The following is a 20,275-nucleotide window of genomic DNA, read 5'->3' as shown; positions in this document are numbered from 1 at the left end:
TAAACTGGGTGGGAAATTGTGCAGTCCCTGGAACGGGGTCCATGGAGGACCCAGCAGAAATTGTTATAAGCCACCTCTGCACACATCCTCCACCAAAACTGCAGCCACAATTTAGTATTTTGTCATCTGTTTACATAAAAAATTTGTCCTCTCTAAGGGTTCATTTCTGAAAATAAGCCTCTGTTTTAAATGCCTTGACAGTGACTGCATAAATTTACATGGTGCATTTCACAATCCTTGGAAAATTGCTTTGCTTATGATGGATACTCAACATTTCTTTGAGATAAGTTTGCAGTGGGAGCTGCGGGGGAAGGCTACACTGGCAAGACATCAAAATCTGAGGAAATCATAGAACACTGCTAATAACATCTTTGTGCTTTACCTCAACAATTATTTTTACAGCATAAGGAATTGTGCCAGAAATTCAAATTACATTCATTTTATTGCATTTGCCCAAGTGTTTTGTATGCAGGTATAATCCACTTTGCATCACAAGAATTAAGTAGGGGTGAATTGTAATAAAATATATTACTGAATCATACAATTAGAGAACTGTTGAGCTTGGAAGGAGCCTCTGGAGGTCCAGTCCAACTAGAGCCAGTGGCCCAAGACTGTGTCCAGAGAGTTTTTGGATGGAGGGATCCACATTTGGATGGAGACTCCACATAGTCTGAGGACAACCTGTGACACTGCTCACCCACTCAGTGAGTGAAAAAGCTTTGCCTGATTCTCAGATGGAGCCTCCTGCGTTTCAGATTGTGCCCATTGCCTCTGGTCCTGTCACTGGATACCAGTGGAAAGAGCCTGGCTCTGTCTTCTTTTCTCCCCGCTTCAGCTGTTTATACACATTGATGAGATCCACCCTGAGCCTTCTCTTGCCCAGAATGAACAGTCCAGCCAGGTTCTTCCCCCACTGCCATGAGTGTAAATGTCCAGCTGGCAAATCCGACCTGTTGCTTCTTTACCCTCAGCCCAGTGCCCTTTGGAATGTGTTTAGATGATTACAACATGGGCATTTACTACATCAACTTTTTCCCCAGTTAAGAATAGAAGCACTAAAATTGACCTAATTTTTCAATACACATGAAGTCCCAATTGGATAAGAAACAATCTCTGAAAATATTGTAAATGTTAAGGCAGAGAGATAAGTTGTTGTTGGTTTTGGGGTTTTTTAAAATGTTCTTGTTCAACTACCTACATTTTATTTAAATCTATATGATGACAGACAGACTCATAAGAATTATAAAACTGATTCCAGTTTTATTTATCTTTTGCTAAAATAATGAGGCTTTTGTATAAAGCTAGCTCGTATGCTTCTGTTCAGTGGGAGATATTCTGAGCATGTGTGCAGCTTGTGTCTTGCTTCTAAGGAAAGATGGATGGATTTTTTTAATATGAAAGACACAATTATTTTATCTATTGTATTTCTCCTTGGGGTATTTTCTTGTTTCTACACTAATGATTGCCCACGGGAAAATTATTCTGCATTATGCTTTTGTACAATGTATGTAACACATTTAGCTAAGAGATCCAAATTCACCCACTAAAAAATGATATTTTCCCAGTCTTGGGCTTGAGAAAGTTCAACAGGAACTGAGGTTTTGTATCCCAAAACATCAACTAGGCATGAGATCCCCACCAAAGAGCACTTGCTATGCAGTTTCTGTATAAATGTCCTGGTTGGCTAATCAGGGAGGAAAAGATTTTAGCAAAAGGCTTCATGTTTTACTCTTGGCTCTCCACCTTTCTGCAAGAAGGCATCTCCTCCTTCCTCATGGAAAGCACTGGGTGACTGCAAAGCTCAATTTTATGATGTAAAGGAAGTGAGTTTACTGTAGCTATGGATGGCAAGTAAACTAACCAGTGCTCTATATGCACATTCATGGAAGCCTCACAATGAGTTCTTACACGGAAGGAATTCTTGAAAACATGACCACTTCACTTAAATTAAGGCTGCAGAGAGGCACATGCAGACCCAACCTGCATCTGAAGATGGGGAGTTACAAGTCACCTCCTGTTCAGAGGTTACTGGGATGTACTAATGTGGTGCTAGATCTCAGCAAATGCTGATATCCTACTCTGCCATCATCAGATCCTGCTAGCTGGGGCTCAGCACCGTGGCAGCACAGCTGAACAGGCCTCTTTAGAAAGCCAGTTCATGTCTGAAAACAGAGTATAACCAGTTCCAGTGCCAAACAGAAGCTGAATTTTCCGGGATTAAAAAAAAAATAACTTAGGGTACTGAGACCTAATGAAAATCGGGCCAGAATTCATGAAATTCCATGCTGATTCATTTCCAATGAGTTTATTAAAGGCAAAACTCAATTGGTTTGGAAGGAACTTGTTCTTTCTCCAGTGGCATTTCCACCACACTGAGATGTGGCTTTTCCCACAGTACAATGCACAACGCAATTAATGTTACAGGATAACCATAGTCCAAGGTAATGTGCCAAAAAACTGCATTCTAAGTGAGAAATATTGGTTGTAAAATTTGGCTGCCAGAGCTGAATTGATTCATTCAGCTTTAGAAATTTGTATCCTTTTGCAGCAATGTGTGTAGGTATGCAACCTGGGGAAAGACTAGCAAGAATAAGATCCAGTACAGCTTATAAAGGAAGGTGAATTTTAAACTGGGACAAAATGCCATCCAATCTTGGTACAAAAGGAAGATCTTCCCAGCTGCTGTAGCTGGAGCCATTCTTAAAACTATCAAAGCAAAATAAGTTGTATATGAGAAATATGTATATAAGACATATATATGTATATATACAACTTATTAATCACTAATTTTCATAATTTGTCATAATGACCGTCATTTATCATTCCATTCACTCTGTTTACAAAGAATGCAAAACAAGGAGAAAACAAAGCCATTTACATGTGAAATATAAGCTATTTGGATCTTGGGGTTGTAAAAGCACAGTTGACTACACTTTCTTAATTTGCCATGTAGTGGAATGTCTAGGTGTCATAGTAGTACTCTTCCAAAATGAAAAATATTTTAATGGAAGTTATGGTTTTGTAAGTTAGCACAAAACCAATGTGTTATATTCTGACCTCTATACATCTTTGAAGCCTTGCAATACATGCACGAAGTCTGACAAAGACAGTTGACAGGTAAGAAAAATAAGGGAGATCTGCCTTTTTTATCACTTCTAGGTAAGACCTATACCTTGATCTCAAATGAAACTGTTCTTGCATATGTCCTTACAGAGGGTTTTTTACCTCTTCAGCATTTCTAAGTTCAGTTTGAACACCACCATCTTGTGAGACTATCTTAGAAGTACTTTTAAGAAGGAATGAAAAATATATTTTGGTTTTGAGATCTCAAGAACTCTTCATCTACTCCATCGTGCGAGATGGATCTATTGAAGTTCATTATATTACTATGCATAAAATAGTAAAAACTCTTCTTGTGATACCTAATCATATGTGTATAAATACACACAGACACACACACACACACACACCTCTATATATAGCTGTAATATTACGCATTCACCTCTGAATTAGAGACACAGAATGATTCAGAACTAAGAAAATTTTTTTTCATGTAAAAGAGAAATTTAAAATTATAAGTTGCAGGTCTGAGTAATGCATTTAGACTGAGTTTGAGACATCAAAAATGGACTGAGTCAGTCACAGAGCTAAATGAGTAAGGTTGTTAAAGAAAATCTTTATTTCAGGAAATCGGTAACATTGCTCCTGACACAGTCAGTGCTTGGCTGAAAGATTATAGTTTATGTCTCCTTTTAATGTCTTTCTATTTAGAGCTAATTTCAATGAGAATTGTCTACAATATCTATTTATAAAAACTGCTTGTGACTCTCATCCATTCTACATTTCCAGGACTATATATACTGGTACAAAAGGCAGGATATAGCTATCATTCACATTTCTAACCTATTCCCTTTTGAAGAAATATCAATCACATTCTGGTCCCAATTACTGTGTTTTTAGAATATGCAGAAATTGTCCCTGTGTATCATCTGCCAGAAAGGGATGCTGAGTGCATTTATTTTAAAGTGTAGACCTCTTACTTCTATTTTTATATTTCTGTAGATCATCAGCTACAATCTTCACCATGTTTCCCAGTAAATCTCAATTAATCACAGCACAAAGCAATTTCTTAAATATTAACAAGAGGATTTGTGAGCAATACTGTGGGTTTTCTTAAATTTTACTCCTACTTCAGCGTCTGTAATTCAAGTATTTTATGTGCAATATCTCAGTTCTTAATTTATTCCACTTCTCTGTCTCCAGCAGAGGCCTCATTTTTATCTTTATGTAGTGACCAAACTCACTCTCTTCCATCCCTCCAGCAAGACTCTGCTGTGTCAACAGCCCTCCTGGGACACCTTCATTCAGCCTTGGTAGGAGCAGCCCATACAGACCTGTCCCAAGGGAGAGGTTTTGTACAATTTCACCATCCAAACCAGTGAAGGAATACTCCCAATGACAACCATTTAAGGATTTCCCAAACTAAATGTTGTTAAAACACGGCATGAGCAGAAAATAGTATTTTCAGAGATAAATGCTGAGCCTGACTCTACTTTCCAAACAAACAAGGGGACCTCCCCGCCCTCCTGTGCCCCAGGATGCCATTTCAGCCCAGCCTGGGGCAATCAGCCCCTGTCCCAGCACAGTTATGAATCATGACAACACTTTAATTTCATATCCCTGTCTAAGGAAAGTTTTGGATATTTACTGTACATTTAAACATCTTTCTTTTCAATTTTCTGGAAGCTTTCTATTTCACTAGGAAATTTCTTGCCTCATTTGTAGGGAAGCAAGTGCCATGAAAGGAAGACACATCTTTCAGACTGGACAGAAACTAGACAGATATAGGAAATGTTTGGTGCTGTTTTGACTTTTTTTGCTACTGAAAAGAGATCAGTTCAGGAGGCAGAAATATAACTGCAGGATACTACCTTAGAGGACAATCTGCAGGCATTTTCTGTCAAATATACTGTACACAAAGGCACTGCCAAATAACAACAGAGAGTATTCATGGTATTCTGAGGAGCTGCCAAAGAAAACAAGCCTGCAGATTATCCTTTATTTGATGTTATGCTGACATTTTTCACATGAACAGGGTTTCTGGAACTGAAAATTAAAGGATGAACATCTAAGAATGGATTCTGGGACAGGATTCCTGCTTTCTATTCAAACCTTGGTTATGGTTTTATATCTTTGCTTATTTACCCATAATGCAAAATATTGTTGAGATTAAAGGCCATTGCAATTAAAAGACTCTTCCACTGTTTTCCAGTGCACCAAAAAAGTATTTATGTTCCTTGGAATTGCAAACAAGTAATAGATTTAGGTTAAAATCATGATTTGAACCATCTCACTTCACAGTTGACAACTGTGTAAAGCTACTTATATGAAGAAAATAATACAATCTACCCAGAAGACTTCTCACTTGTTAATCTATCACAACAGGAGTATAAAAGCTGGAAGAGGTCTAACAGTTCAAAAAGATACAGGGGGACTTGGAAAGGCCAATACTTATGAAAGTGTCAGCTATAAGAAACCCTAAAACTCTGTGTCCAAGCCCCTGCTTTGGAGTTCTGGATGCAAGATGGAAAATAGCAAAATGCAAGTCACACGGAGTACATAATTCAGGAACCCTCGAGACTTTCTTAATCTTTTGTCCGTATACTGCCAGAAAAATAACAAGTGCTTGGAATAGCAGGAAGGCAACGGGAGGGGAAGAGAGCAGAAAGATTCCTTCTTGTCAGACTTTCCTTTGCCAGGCTAAACAAGCCCAGCTCATGAGCAGGTTCTCCAGGCCCTGGACCCCTTGTTGCTGCTCAGATGAACTAGCTGTAACGTGCCCTTATCCTTCACGTTTCCCAAGCTAAACAGGCAGGAGGCCTTAGAGTGGGGAAGGGCACGTGAGCCTCCGGAAGGAAAGAGGGCATGGAAGAAGGGAAGGAACACCGTGCCAGGCATGACATGTTGGCATAACACGAGACACAAAAATGCTCCTGTACAATGTACGGTAATTTTAATTGCTTTGCTCTGTTCATTGTCATGAACGGAACCCAAAGCTGCAAACATTGAATAAAGTGTTGCAATTTTCCAGTAGAGGTTGCTATGAGGCATAAACATCTGGGCACTAAAACTGATAAACTTTTTTTTCAGTTTGGCAGCTGCAAAACTGGTATGACTCAAGGTATTTATCAGTTTTAAATACTTCTGCTTTTCCAGACAAGAATACTTTTTTTTCATAATACTGGAGCTCTGTTTCTTTCTCAGAGACCAATAATTCTGGTGAAATTCATGACAGTAGGCCCTGGATATGTTCCCTCTCTAATGGAAAAAGAGACAGCTTTTGTTTTCTTCTTTCTGGTATTTCCTGTGCATCTGAAGACTTTCTACTTTCATTACAGATGAAGGAAGAAAATACATCTCCTTCATATTTTTAACTTCAGAACTTTACAGGGACAACACACTCTGAAAATGAGAAATAGAAAGTATTTTATTTCTTCCATGTCCCATTTTCATTGATTTGTTCAATATTTAATATTATAGAAACAATCTTTGTTGTGACTTGGAAGGTAACTCAAGGCTGGTTAAAGAGGCCAAGTTACGAGCGCCATATTGCTTTCTGAAACTCAGAGATCAATGGATGTCTCAAAGTAAACACCCAGAAATGTCATGTTCTTAAAACTTTAGGAACTCTTGAAAATCCAGTGAGTAGCTTGTATCAGCCCAGGAAGTAATAAATATTAGCTTCACAAAGAAAATGTACAGTGGTAATGAATAAAAACCTCGAGACGTCCTGGACTGCCTATAGAGGAATGACAGACGGGGGAGTCAAACTGTGCGCAAAACTATTCTTTGTAAACAGTTCAGAAAGAAACAGGAGTGCTCAAGGATGAAGAAATTCATAACCACAAAGCTGACACATAAATGAAACTGAGACCAGTGCTTGTGTGGCAGCTCAATAGATTCTTGCTCCATTTCCTCGTCAAAAAGCAAATCTCTGATTACTAAGGGCTTTCTAAGTCTCCAAGCTTAGGGAACAGACTTGTTCACTCAAAGCAGGAGTAAAAATGCAACCTCACTAAATTTGGTGGAAAAAGCATAGTTGATCATACAAGAGAATTTCACAATCACTCTCAGAGGTGTAACAATCACAATTAGCTCAATGATTGCACAAAAACAAAAAGGTGGAAACATATTAAGCATAAATCAATGAAAACGCAAGTGTAGGAGTGTATCAGCACTAAAACCACTGTTGTATTCTATTTAGTGGAGTGTCATCTAAGAAATATTCAGATCTGGAGAAGTATTCAAGAGAATTTATTTTAATCCTCAAGTCCTTTTCCAGAATGTGAAAGTGATCAGTAAGCATTCTTTAACTAGTTGGTCAAGGCAAAACTGTGAGGAATTCTGCAGGATATTGAAGGTAATAAACCCTTTATTAGAAGCTGTGTTTTCTTGAGGGCTATAAGTTATATAAGGTATGATCTTTCCTACTTTGAAGACCAGAAATACAACTACCTTCATATCAGTAGGTTCAATGGTACATCAAAAATAAAATTATAGACAAGGTGTTCATTCTTATCTAAAAACTGACATGAAAACAATTTCTATTCTCACAATGCAACATCTTCCCATAATTTTTTCCCATCCATAGCTGCGATCTGGGCTGCAGTAAAAAAATGCCAACACATTATTTCATTTCTTGACATCAAAGGACAGCCTCTGGGATTTTGTGCCTTCTTTAATGCGTTTTCCAGAAAGGATATATTTTTGAAACTTGCTAATAAGAATTATTAAGATCTTTAAGATCTGCACAGGTTGATCAATGTATCACTAATATATGTATTTTATTTCTTTTTAGTACAAAGAGGGGTCTTCATGGGAACAAAGATCAACTGCTTGTGTTGTTTTTGAAACCCTTTTTCTCTGGCCAAATCATTTTATTTCCCTGTATCTTCTTCTTTTAGAAGTCTCTCTGTGCAGTCAGCACTAGGGAATTGTACAGATTACTGCAAAACCACAGCAAAAGTAAAAATGAAGGGCAGCACTATTACATCCTTTCCTTTGCTCTATTTTTGCCCACTATTGCACAAAGAATTCAGCAGAGATGCATTACTACAATATTTAGCCTCCATAAATCAGGAACATTGTGTATTTTTTTTTCAGTTTGGCTATCCATGCTATCAGAAATGCAAAGCAGTTGCTCTCTGAGCAGGGGGATTGTGGAACAAAGACCGTCTTCATTATGCTCCTCTCTGCAAACACGGAATCACAAAAATCAGAGGCACAGAATGGGCAAGTTTCTAAGGGATCACAGTGGGTCATGTGGTCCAACCTCCCTGCTCAAACAGGCTCTTCCTAGAGTGTATGGCACACGATTGTGTCCAGATGTTTCTTGAACTCCACACCCTCTCTGGGAAATCTGTTCCAGTGCTCAGTCATTCACAAGAAGTTCTTCCTCATATTCAGGTGGAACTTCCTGTACAGCAGTTTGTGCCCACTGCCTCTTGTCCTGTTGCTTGGCACCACTGAGCAGAGCCTGGAAACCTCCTCTTGGCACCTTCCCTTCAGGTACTGACAGAGTTTGATGAGGTCCCCTCCCAGTCCTCTCTCCTCGAGGCTGAACAGGCTCAGCTCCCTCAGCCTGTCAGGGCTCCACGCAGATCCCAGGCAAGCAGCAGCCCCTTCCCACCTGCTTGTTTGTATCCTCAGCTTTTGCCAAAATGAAAGGAAATCTGTACACAATTTAATTCTGCTTTCAAACAATTTATTTCTTTCAAACTGCCAGACTATGTAAACTGCTCAGTTGTATATGAAATATTCAGGAACTGAAATTTGTTTGTATTTGCATTGAATCTGTATTTTTCCAGAATTTCTTTGGCTTGCCTTTGCAACAGCTTTCCTAGAAGTGCCACCAGTAGCCCCTACCACTTCCTTGGAGCCATTTCCCTGAGAATTCCTGGAAATAAGTTTTCTTCTTTGTTGGCCTCCAACAGTAAACACTGGTTTATAAGCAGCCCAAACATTTAAAGTATTTTCTTCATATTCTGCATGGGCCATTAGAAGTTCTTTTTGCTTCAAAATGTAGTCAAAAATCTGACACATGTCAAACAGGTGAAAGAAGTGTTGACCAGCTTTGGGGATTATGGGGATTTTTAAATGAAACATAAATGCTTATCAGCACTAATCTGAAGTACACAGATGGTCACAACTCATACTTTGCAATTCTGCAGGGAGCACACAATCTCGAGCTTACCCTACAGATCTGTGAGCAGAATTTTGTCATTAAAAATGCATTGACTACAAATAAGCTCAGGTTTCATTGAATGTTTAAATATTTTAGGCCACCAGATAATCAAATAGTGGCATGTCTATAAGGATTGATATCAAATAAAGAACGCCAAAAAATCAAGACATCCTTGGCAGACATTTGGCGTATTTTGTGAAGAAATAAAAAATTATTTAAAATATATGTTTTAAAAAAAGGTAATTTTTTTGCTTAAAGGACAGAAAGGAATCTTATAAATGAAGACATGGGCATCTAGTCAAATTTGTCATAGAGACAAATTTGTCATAGAAACAGACAGATGCGAGATCAATGCAAGATGTCATAATTTTTAAATACAATTCAGATAAACCTTTTAATCACTTCTCCAAATTTCTACTTCTGCCTGACACATGCCTTTCTTTATTGAACATGAAACTGCAAAACATGTTTTGATACTCAACTCTGAACACTTAGAAAAAAAGCATAAAGAATTAATAGCTTTGATTCTCCTTCCTCAGTTCAACCCAGAATTATTCTCTTGCAGACTAAAAGACATGTGGATGCAATCAGAACCGCTCTTTGAAATGCCATTTGTTTGTATTTCATTTCACTGATAACGAGCCAGGCAGTCTAAGGAGCTGTGTAATTTCCATTTGTGGGCACTACAATTTGCCATGCAGCTTCCAGCGCAGATTCAGTAATCAGGAAGCCAGCCTACACTTCTAGCTTCACTTCTGTGACCGATCTCTTGCATGATGAGAAACACAGTTCCAGCTTTCCCCATTATGTCAAAAGGCTTTGCTCCAGGTCCTATGGCAAAAGCCATTTCTACTTATCAGGACAGTTGAGATACCAGGGAAAAGAAGGATCACCACAGTCCACTCTTTCCTCCTCAGTCAGTGTCACTTACTAACTCCAGGCCCACTGCTGTTCTCTCCCAAATCACTCTTATGACCCTCTGCAGGTAAAGCTCCACCGCTGTGGTCAGAGCTTGTGTGAACACAGATGAGCTCCCCGGGAGGGAGGAGCCCTCTCCTGCCGTCCCAGAAGGATGGAACTCGGCAGATTCTCACCCCGCTTCCTCAGGCGAGCTGTCTGCTCATGTCAGTGCTGCCGCAGCGCTCACAGCACACCAGCACTCACAGCCTGGGCAGCTCCAGGCACTCTCTGCGCTTCGAGCAGCTCCTCAGGTGGAAAGTCTCTCTCCCTGCAGCAGCCATCCTCCAGAAATCCCCCAAAAGACAGCAATTAATCCTCACATTTGATCTCATTTTCCTCACCAAAAGCCTTGCAGACTGAATTTCCTAAAAGTTATTCATACCTCAGACAGAGGAGGCATCTCCTGCTTTCATCCCCCCACTTCTAGCCAAGCCACCACAGCCCAAATACCTATTAAACTATTCTCATTCTAACTGATTTTTGATATCTGGCATTTCCAGATTATTGAGTAAAGGACACTAAGACAATACAAATATGTCAGTCCCAAAATGCCTTTCAAAAATGAATAGACACATACATTTTCAGTAGTTTTATTGAAAAATGCCTCTTTCATTTCAGAAATAAATAATATAAGGCAGTGAAATTCACAATTTGCAGTTAAAATATAAAAGCAGCAATTCTATATCCATAGTCTTGCAAACAATTTCCAACTGCTTTTGGTAACTAAGAAACATTGTATTCTGAAAAAAAAATCCATACTAAATATACAACATAAACATGCAATTCCATCTCTGCAGGATTGACTGCAATTTGGCATAAATGTAACTGTGTCTACAAACAAGGAGATTTCAGGCATTATTAAACTGTATCCAGTTGATAGAATGATTTCAGCTACTTAATGTTTGTGATGTTTAGAGGAGATGTATAAGAGCAGTATATGCTCCACAGATTGTAATTCAGAATAGAAGAAAATTACAATGATATGGGAAGGAGAGGGAAAATTTTGGTTCTTTTTAACTAGATATTGCAGACCTGTGATCTGACTGAACTGAAAACATGCATTGGAAAAAGAAGAAAAATGTAGAGCTAAAGCAGACAGTCCTTAGAAAATTTGCAACAGCTCTGTGGTTATTTTTGTTTTGGTTTTTTGGTTTTCTTTTTTTTTAATGTGTTTATTTTTACATTATTTTAATGAAAAGGCAGCACTGGGATAACTGAATGCACACCTTAATCTGTATGCAACCACTATAAGCAACAGTATTTTACAAGCATTTCCAGAGCAACATGAAGTGTTTGGGTACACACATTGCTATCCCCACATAAGCGAGATACAAAACAGGAGTGCGTCCGATATGAAAAGGCCAGAAAGCCATATTGCAAAAGGAATGATGCACTCTCCCTGTGTGTATCTGCAAATGCAAGCACAGCAAAAGAACAAACAAAAAAAAACCCACCAACCAAAAAAACCCAAATCAAGATACACAGATCTTTTACGGTTTTGTTTTTGCATTTCTTGACAGTGATCTTTTCCAGCGCATGTGCTCAGGGTACTCTGGTGAATGCATTTCAACTCCATAGTCCTCATACTCGTCCTCTCTCCTTTCTGACTCCATAGGTACTATAAAGGGTTCACCTTCAGGCTGATAGGGTCCACTTTCAGGCACGTATGGTTCTGGTTGAAAATAGTTGTCCGATTGAACATAATAGTTATCGCATGTCTTTGAATCCACATATGCAATGAACGTTAGTCTGGCTACATAATGTTAGTTCAACCTTATTTTCATATAATAAATATATAAATAATTAGTTCACTGGGGGTATTTCTCAGTTTTGCTTATGAATGCTTTTTTGGCAGTAAAATAATAAAATGCTTTAAATTCATCTTGAAAGGCTTTGTATTTATAATACACAAAACAGTGCAGAAAGAGTCATAAATTAGGCAAGGGACAAATCATGGTAAAGCTATTTAAAAAAACCAAACAAAACCAAGAAAATCAAATAAAATTACTATTTTACAGCTACTTCAGTAAATCTAAGCATTGGGCTTTATTTTAAACTGCATAATTAATAGAAGATATGGAGCAGGTAAAGTGAAGAGATGGGTTTGGTGTATGCTAATTTTCTGTGAGAATGGGAAAGTAAGTGTAGACATAACTATCACCAGCGGCAATATACAGTACATGTCATTTTGTCGTGCTGTTCCTCGTAACAAACCGAGTTACAGCTGGTGCTTCAGGAACACCAAAAACTACAGCAAAACAGAAGAAAAATTATTATAAAACTTTGGTATTTATAACTGCAGTTACAGATCCAACAAGATTACACATAAAAAAAGGTATATGCCCCAATTCAGACATGTTGGTAACAAGCAACAGACAGGTAGGTTTCATAAGTTGTCAAAGATGTTATTCTGGCATACAGCAAGCAGCAGCAGGCTTTTATGCAAAAGTATCACATAGAGTTGTTAACAGATTTTAGTGGATACAGTCCCATACAAATCATCTACAAGCCACAATTAGTTTACTATTTACATAAGTTATTTCTCATTTTCCAGGTTAAATCTGTCTCTCTTCTAATGGCATTACCTTCGCTGGTTAGTAGTTTTACAAGCCTCCTTCGCCACTGAGGTTTTTGGTGGTCTAGGTCTTTTTTAAAAAAGAAAGACTGTCTATTTTATTATTGAAATGCAATGGGCTTAATGAATTGATGTAACTGTCCTTTATCTCATTCATGAGTTGTGTTAGTAAAAGTATCTCCCCGTTCTATGAGGTCAACATGGTTCAAGAACCATATCCGTGGTGAAATATCCATACGGACTCATTTTCTAATAAGCACGTGCGCAAACATCTCAGAAACAGGATTTTCATGTATTCAAACTGTAAGCAGCACTGGCGACTTAGAAAATGTGTTAGCCGAAACCTGAAACAGGTCAAAGATGATGTTAGTCTTTTAAAAAGTCCATCTGATGTGCAAAAACATACTTTCATCCAACTAAATACATAACAGTTAAGTCTTAGGCATATATTTATATATGTATACAAAGCTGCTTGCTAGAAAGAACACTGCTAAATCACACGCACAATTTTCTTTATTTTTCACTTAAATAAGAATTTTTTTGTGAGATCTGCACAACGACCTGGCTCTTTAACCAGTATCACTGAGTCTGCAAGTGTGTACATATATATATATATATATTTTCTTTTCTTCTTCTTTTCATGGATACATGCACAATTACACTAACAGCAAACCACATCCAATAGTAGTATCACATACACTAATTTTGAGATCTGGCAAGGCATACATATTAATTTGTTAACAATACTGTGGTCCTGCAGGATCCCCATGTTAAAATATATTAGAATCTTTCCAGTCAAAAATTGGTGGTCACTGTGACCCCTCATTTTGGTTCCAGAAGCAGCCTACTGCTTTGAGCAAAGTCACAAAGTGGAAAGCTTATATGACTCAGGGCTAATCAGAGACTCCATGGCATTTAACTTGGTAGATATTATAGGACAGTGGTGCTTTTCAGTTGTCTGCACTGTTATTAGCAAATGGATTTCCTTTGTGGAAATTTTTTATTTCAGGTATCGATTTTCTATAAATCCTGACATGGCTCAAAAAGAGACACATGGAAACTGCCAACCACAGCATTCCTTTTATTTTTCAAGAGAAACATGGAGAATTCAACCTTGTTCTGAAGACGATTGGAAGGGGTGGTGATAGAGGGGGAAAAAAGAAGAGAAGAAATCGGTCACTTAAATCCTATGAGCAACACCACCAGCTAGTAACCATCTAAATTAAATAAAATAAAAAAAACCAAGACTACAATATTTACTCAGTACTTCCTATTTAGGACAAATCATGCATAACATCAAGCAATCCTAGAGCAAAGTGTAAATGGCTGCTCATATACTGGAACATTACAATGAGGCAGGCCTGCTCACTGACCCATCTCCTCCTGACTCATCATGTTCAGATTAGCAGACTGTCTCATGTAAAGCAGCTCAATATGAACAGCCACACCTGTGAAGGCTATTTAGGGCAAGGTTAAGGTTAAGTTGTTCATAACCTACCTGGGAATCCTTGGCCATTGTAAGGGATGCTAGCACACTGGGATGAATCACAATATCCTGGTGGCCCTGGGGGACCCCGAATGCCCGCGTTTCCAGGACGGCCTGGGGGCCCTGGTGGTCCTCGTGATCCTGTGGAGCCTGGTGGACCAGTTCTAGATTCTCCTTGTGGACCTAATTTTAGAATTGAGAGGTTGGGAGGTTGTTTTTTTTTTTTTGAGACATCTTGATAAAATAGCTAACAATACTTCTGTTTAGACTACACAGCCCAGGCTGTCTTCAGTGAGAAAGCACTCGCACTCTGTTGCAGTATGGGGGTCAACAGAAAGAAATACAAAAGAAATCTAGAAATGTGACTCATCATGAGTTGCCTCCCTGTGTGTGGCTTATTTAAGTATTTATTCTTAGAAGCTAATTTAGTAAGGTTTGAGCCAAGTAAGAAATGTCAACGTATTCTCTGGTTAATTTCCCCTTTGTGTAAGATATGATCATCTCAAGGGAAACTACTAGATTAGACAAGCACACTGGATTTCTATTAAAATATAGGAGTACATCAATTATACTGCCCAGTAGCCCCAGGATAGATGAGGTAATGTTGTTTTTGGAAGAAATCTTATTATGGTTAGCAGAAAAGTAAAGCTTCAAATAACTGGGGCTACAATTTGCTGCAAGCCTATTATGATTCCTGTAACGAAAAGCCATTTTAGCCTAGTAAACTACAAGCAGAAACAAATGATGCAGCTGATTTATGCTAAGGCATAAACAAAATTCCATAACATGAAAACCAAAACTAATAATCAAATAATATGTCTCTATTGTCCAGTAACTCTGCATTTGGGAGTATTTTGTAGTCCAGCAAGTAAAAGAAAAAAACCTACATACTACAAAAGAATCGTCTGATAAGACTTATGAAAAATATCTGTCAAATATTTGGACAATGTATTTTCATGAAACACATTTTCGCATAAACAAGCATGCCAGATGACTAAATTAAAAGATGAAGATAAACACCTATTAGCCATGTCCAAAAATCTTTCTAAATTGCTATTTTTGTGGTGATTTCCTACAAATTCATTACAGTAAACGCTAATATATGTCAAAAACTCGAAGTGGGCAAAGGGTGTTCATTCACTATATCAAGTCTAGGTCTCTATGAAGAAATATTTGCTTTTCTCCTACTTTTCTGTAATCTGATAAAACAAAAAAAATTTACCAGGTGGTCCTGGCAAACCTCGTGGTCCTTGGGATCCAGTCCCTCTTTCACCTTTCTCTCCAGGGATTCCTACAGAATAACACAAAGGCAATGAAAATCAAAGAAAGGAAACCATATCAACAGATATTTCTTCACACACTCTCACTGGCATTAATATTTACTTTCCATGATTTAATACAACAAGAGTGGTTAAAATGGATGTTCTGCAGATGTTCAAATGTAAATTTGGAAAAATAATTTGGATATAAATATAGTAACCCAAGAATAAAATAGGATGTAGATGTAACATGGCATGAATAAACTCTCTCAAACATAGAAAAGTTTTGAGATACTGAAGCACCACAGAATCTTCTTATTTTAAACTAGAATCAGAAAGATCTTTTCAGTCTTGCATACTTCTGCTATAAAGGATGGTTTACACTCTCTTAGGAACAGTTATAATCAAAAACGTTTAAGAAATTCTTCCGAATTCCTTGATTTATTCCTAGCCTTTTTAAAAGAGTGTATAAAATATATCCTAGAAAACATAGCACGGAGTCTGTGCTATAGCAGAGTAGTGGAAATAAGCAAAGGCCACAAAAGAGTAGACTACAGACACCCCATGTGATTGCAGTGATCCAAGATAGATGTAAAGTAGGTTTACCCATATGTTTACTTTCAGTTCAGTTGCTTCCCTCCCTCAGAATATTGTAAAGAGCTAAGGGTGTTGATCTAATTCTTTAAAGTCCTGCATTTATATTTGTTAATAACTCATTTTCTCTGTTAATCAGTGTTCTACTTTGCAAAGAGTTGTCTTACTCCAAACAGCCTTTCAAGATGTAGCTCTGTAGTGCCAAAACAGATCTGAGAACATTTGCTCTCCTGAAATTTTATGTGGAAGTCTCAGACAGCAGCCAAAATGTTATACCAATTTGTATTTCATGAAACCTGAGCAAGAGAGAGACAGGAAAGCACTGATCTAGTTAACCTTGTCCTTCAGTACCCCAGTGTTCCTCAGGCCATCCAACTGTCCTAGCAGAGCTTCCTAGTCTGACATGGTAAAAGGAGCAGACTGCTCCTCTGGCAACCTCTGCACAATGTCCACAGCACAGCTGCCTTGGAATTTATTCACCTCTTTCACCAGGTGGTCCTTGAACCCCAGGAGGTCCTGGGAATCCTGGTCTTCCTCCAGGTCCAGGTTCTCCTCTTGTCCCAGCAGCTCCTGGGGGACCAGGTGGGCCTGGTGGCCCTGGCTGGTTTCGGTTTGAATAGTAATCATTGGGGATTTGATTCAGCATTTGATTGAACCGGCTCATTTGACCTTCAAAAGAAAATATAAATGTGAAATGAGTGAAAATCTTTTATCAGAGTGGGAAGGAATAAAATATTATCTCTCTTAATTAAATCCTATTCTTGTTTCTATTCAATAAATTAGTACAGATTAATTAGAAAGCCTTAAGATGAATGTCCGACAAGAAAGCTGAACATAAATGGAGGAGGGAGAGGGTCAGGGAAGAAAGGTAAGGGAGCTTATGGAAGCCAATGGCATTAAAACAATTATCACAGAACTATTAAAATCAAGAAAGAGGCAATTTTTTACAATACTCTTGCCCTAGGAGTTCTATTTAGAGGTTGTTTTTATTCTGAAGAACAGAAAGGATTTGCTCCACTTCTAAAGCTGTAGTATCACATTTCTCTGTACTTTCAGACCTCTGCAGCTACCACAAGCAATATAAATTATTCATGTGTAGAGTTAGCAGCACAATCCATGAAGTAAGTTTCTTAAGCCTGCAGGATGCATAGGCTTGCACTTATATTCCTTCTGAATATGGTCAAATTTCATTTCCAAAAAAGGGGTTTGTGAACAAAAGCAACACAATTTTGAAGCCATGCAGGAAGGAAGCATAATGGAAAGATACATCTGATTAGTATAATGTGTCAGTCCTAGCATAACACTGAAGAAAGAGATCAGCTGAACACGAGAAAAATAAGGCAGGGATGCACTAAGAAATGTTAAAAGATCTTGGACATGACATCCTTATTCATAAACCTAACACATTCACACATATACTTTACTTCTTCTGTGATGGCTAACTATTAGAAATGTTTTTATAAGGAGCCATCACAGACATTTCAAAGGACATACTGTCCTCCTTCCTGTACACAAGCACTCTTAATGATCCAAAAGGGATATCTGTTTTCCTCAGTCAGCACTTAACATTGTAATAGATACAATATTAAAAACCAGTTTGCCTTTGTCTTTCTTGGCAGGTCTACTGATAGCAAAAGCACTGATTCAAGATCAGAGAGAAAGCCTCTGTAGAGAGCAACTTCAAGGGCTGCAGAGCTGCGCTATGTGGCAGTAGAGGACTGAAATTAAATTTGAAGTCATTTTCCAAATAAATACTGTTTCTATTTGCATAGCACCACTGATTCTGTGCACAGTGTTTAACCAGCACTCATCTGTCTTTCCCAGCTGGCAAAGTACCTGCAGTAAACATCCTTTTTCTCACTGAAGATCCTTTTTCTTCTCTTGAAGATAAGGCATGTTTAATGAGAAAATATATGCTGATTTTATTGCAAAGATGAAGTAATTTTGGAACAAAATTACAAAGGAAACTTCAGAATGTTTAAATTGCATGTGTATTTCCAAAGGTAACAGATTAGTCCCAACTCAGTTTATTCTGTCATTCTGTGATTATCAAGCTAGCCTACGGATGTGGCAAAAAATTGCTGCTACATTTTTTCCACCAAATCATTTGCATTGGACAGCTATCAGATTGTCAAGCTCCTGCTGTGCTCCTGCTGGCCAATATTTGTCACTTCAAATTTAAACTATTGTCTTATTTTTTAAGAAAGTAGTTAATTACTTGTATGGATACAAAGCAAGCAACATTGTTTACCATTTATCAGTTGTTCACAAACTTGTCTTGCAACTGCTCGCATCATGTTCTGGGAAGCAATATCACCCTAAATAATCAAATCCAAAATAAGTGTTTCATTAGCACTTTGTACTTTTAAATACATAGTGTTTAATTTTAAAATTATGAGAAGAATTGACTTTTAAGCAGACTTACTCTGTCACCTTTTTCTCCCTTCATTCCAGGTGCACCCTAAAATAAATAAGTAAAAATTAAACAACTGATTATGTTATTTTGCCCCAACTATAAGTTTGAGATGTTTAATTCTAGAAAAAGTTTTGACTCCTTCAAGAAGAAATATCTGGTTCTCGTTGAACTTCTCATTTCAGAGATGCTAAAACAGGTGCCAGAAAAGAGTGGAGAAATGATGATATTTTGTCTGTCATCAAACACACTAATAGATGCAGAAGAAAATGATCTGAAGGAAAAATTCAAACTAGGACCAAAAATGGATGTATTCTGACACTTGGATCACACTGTCAATATCAAAGTTGAATTTCTAGCATCATATTTGTGTAAATGATCAACGGTCTTATATGAGTCATATATATATGACTGTTTAATTTTAAGACAATTTATTACAGAAATACCTTCTGCTTAGGAAGAATAACATATGTCAAGAAAAGGTAGCTGTCTTCTTGAATCCATATAAAAAATATTCTATATTAAGTAAAATACAGTTATGACAAGATGACACATAACATGGAGAGAGTGCTTCTTCTATTTATAGTGACAGCTTCCCTCTTCATTCTCAACCATTTCTAGTCTTTAAAATGTCTCATAGAAGTCTTAGTTTGAACTCCTTTATAATTAATTACATTTGTCAGTCTAGCAGCACTTCCCATTTGCCTTTGAATAGTTTAGTGGTTGTGGTGTTTTCAGTTTTCAAGAGTGCTATGAAAGAGGCAAACCAGGAGGACTGATTCTAATTTTTATGCATGTGTGTGTGTGTGTGTGTGTGTGTGAAAAACACTGGGGATAATGATAGGGCTTGCATGAGTTCACGTGGATTTTGATTTCTCGCCTAAATTGTTACTTGAACATAAGGCATATTTGAAAGGTAAAAGATCAGTTTGATCATCTGCTGCTCTGCATAATAACACACATCCTGAGTATTACTGCTTTTTGTAGTGTAGTATTTCTTTAAGGAATCTATTTCTCACCATTAACAAAGCAAAGGCCAAGTGTGGGCTGCAGCTGTTTCTCATAACATTCTTACAGTACCCACAATTAATTTCAACAACACAGAGCACCAAATCATTCCACTGAGGTCACAGCAGACACCTCTCGAATGTGGTGACACTGTTTCACACACTTCTGTCGAGGCCTTGGGCAGACAAATGCCCTTGGGGTATGTCAGGGTGTGAGCTTAGTGTGGTCTCTGAGCTTCTCTGCTGCGGAGTTGCACACACCTACCCCATGACACGCCACAGAAAATATGAGACAGCTCATCCATCACTGAGTTAAGTAGTTGTCGTACGGTACATTTGCATCACGAATAACAGATCGTTCTTGCAAAATTAATTGTACAGACTCAAATGAAAGATTTAGAATGGTGACAGCATAAATGTGCCATTGGAATAAATTACTACACCAATGAGGCAGCTGCTAATATGGATAAAATATACCCATGAAGCTGATGAATATCCTTTCCCTTCTGTCCTTTGCTTTTCATCTATATTTTTCTTACACTGTGAAGTCCATGGGGAAATGTTTGTCTTTTAGTTTTAACTTATTACAGCCATATGCTGAAACAGACTATGGACTTGAAAATGCCATACCATAAATAAATGGTAACAAGTAAAACCATCAGGAAAATATGACATTTCTGTCTGTCATTCTCCAATAATTAACATTGTGGTAAATGATGATGTACTGAAATTCTAAA

The 20,275-nt window shown here is 37.8% G+C and overlaps 1 protein-coding gene across 2 annotated transcripts in view; it reads right to left on the bottom strand.

Annotated features, from left to right (window-relative positions):
- Positions 1-10,778: 10,778 nt before the first annotated feature.
- Positions 10,779-20,275, bottom strand: part of COL12A1 (collagen type XII alpha 1 chain) — a 99,355-nt gene continuing 89,858 nt past the window's right edge. For both annotated transcript variants that reach the window (XM_058021739.1, XM_058021740.1), the window contains 6 exons: positions 18,544-18,579; positions 18,370-18,436; positions 16,599-16,787; positions 15,488-15,556; positions 14,278-14,448; positions 10,779-13,123 (listed from right to left, as the gene is read on the bottom strand). In XM_058021739.1, the coding sequence (XP_057877722.1) occupies positions 13,113-13,123; positions 14,278-14,448; positions 15,488-15,556; positions 16,599-16,787; positions 18,370-18,436; positions 18,544-18,579 (543 nt within the window). In that variant the 3' untranslated portion in view covers positions 10,779-13,112. The remainder of the gene's footprint in view (positions 13,124-14,277; positions 14,449-15,487; positions 15,557-16,598; positions 16,788-18,369; positions 18,437-18,543; positions 18,580-20,275) is intronic.

The sequence above is a fragment of the Melospiza georgiana genome, chromosome 3, assembly GCF_028018845.1.
Source record: "Melospiza georgiana isolate bMelGeo1 chromosome 3, bMelGeo1.pri, whole genome shotgun sequence".
Taxonomy (NCBI): Eukaryota; Metazoa; Chordata; class Aves; order Passeriformes; family Passerellidae; genus Melospiza; species Melospiza georgiana.
Note: the sequence above shows the minus strand (reverse complement) of the source record. Positions and strands in the feature narration are given on the sequence as shown.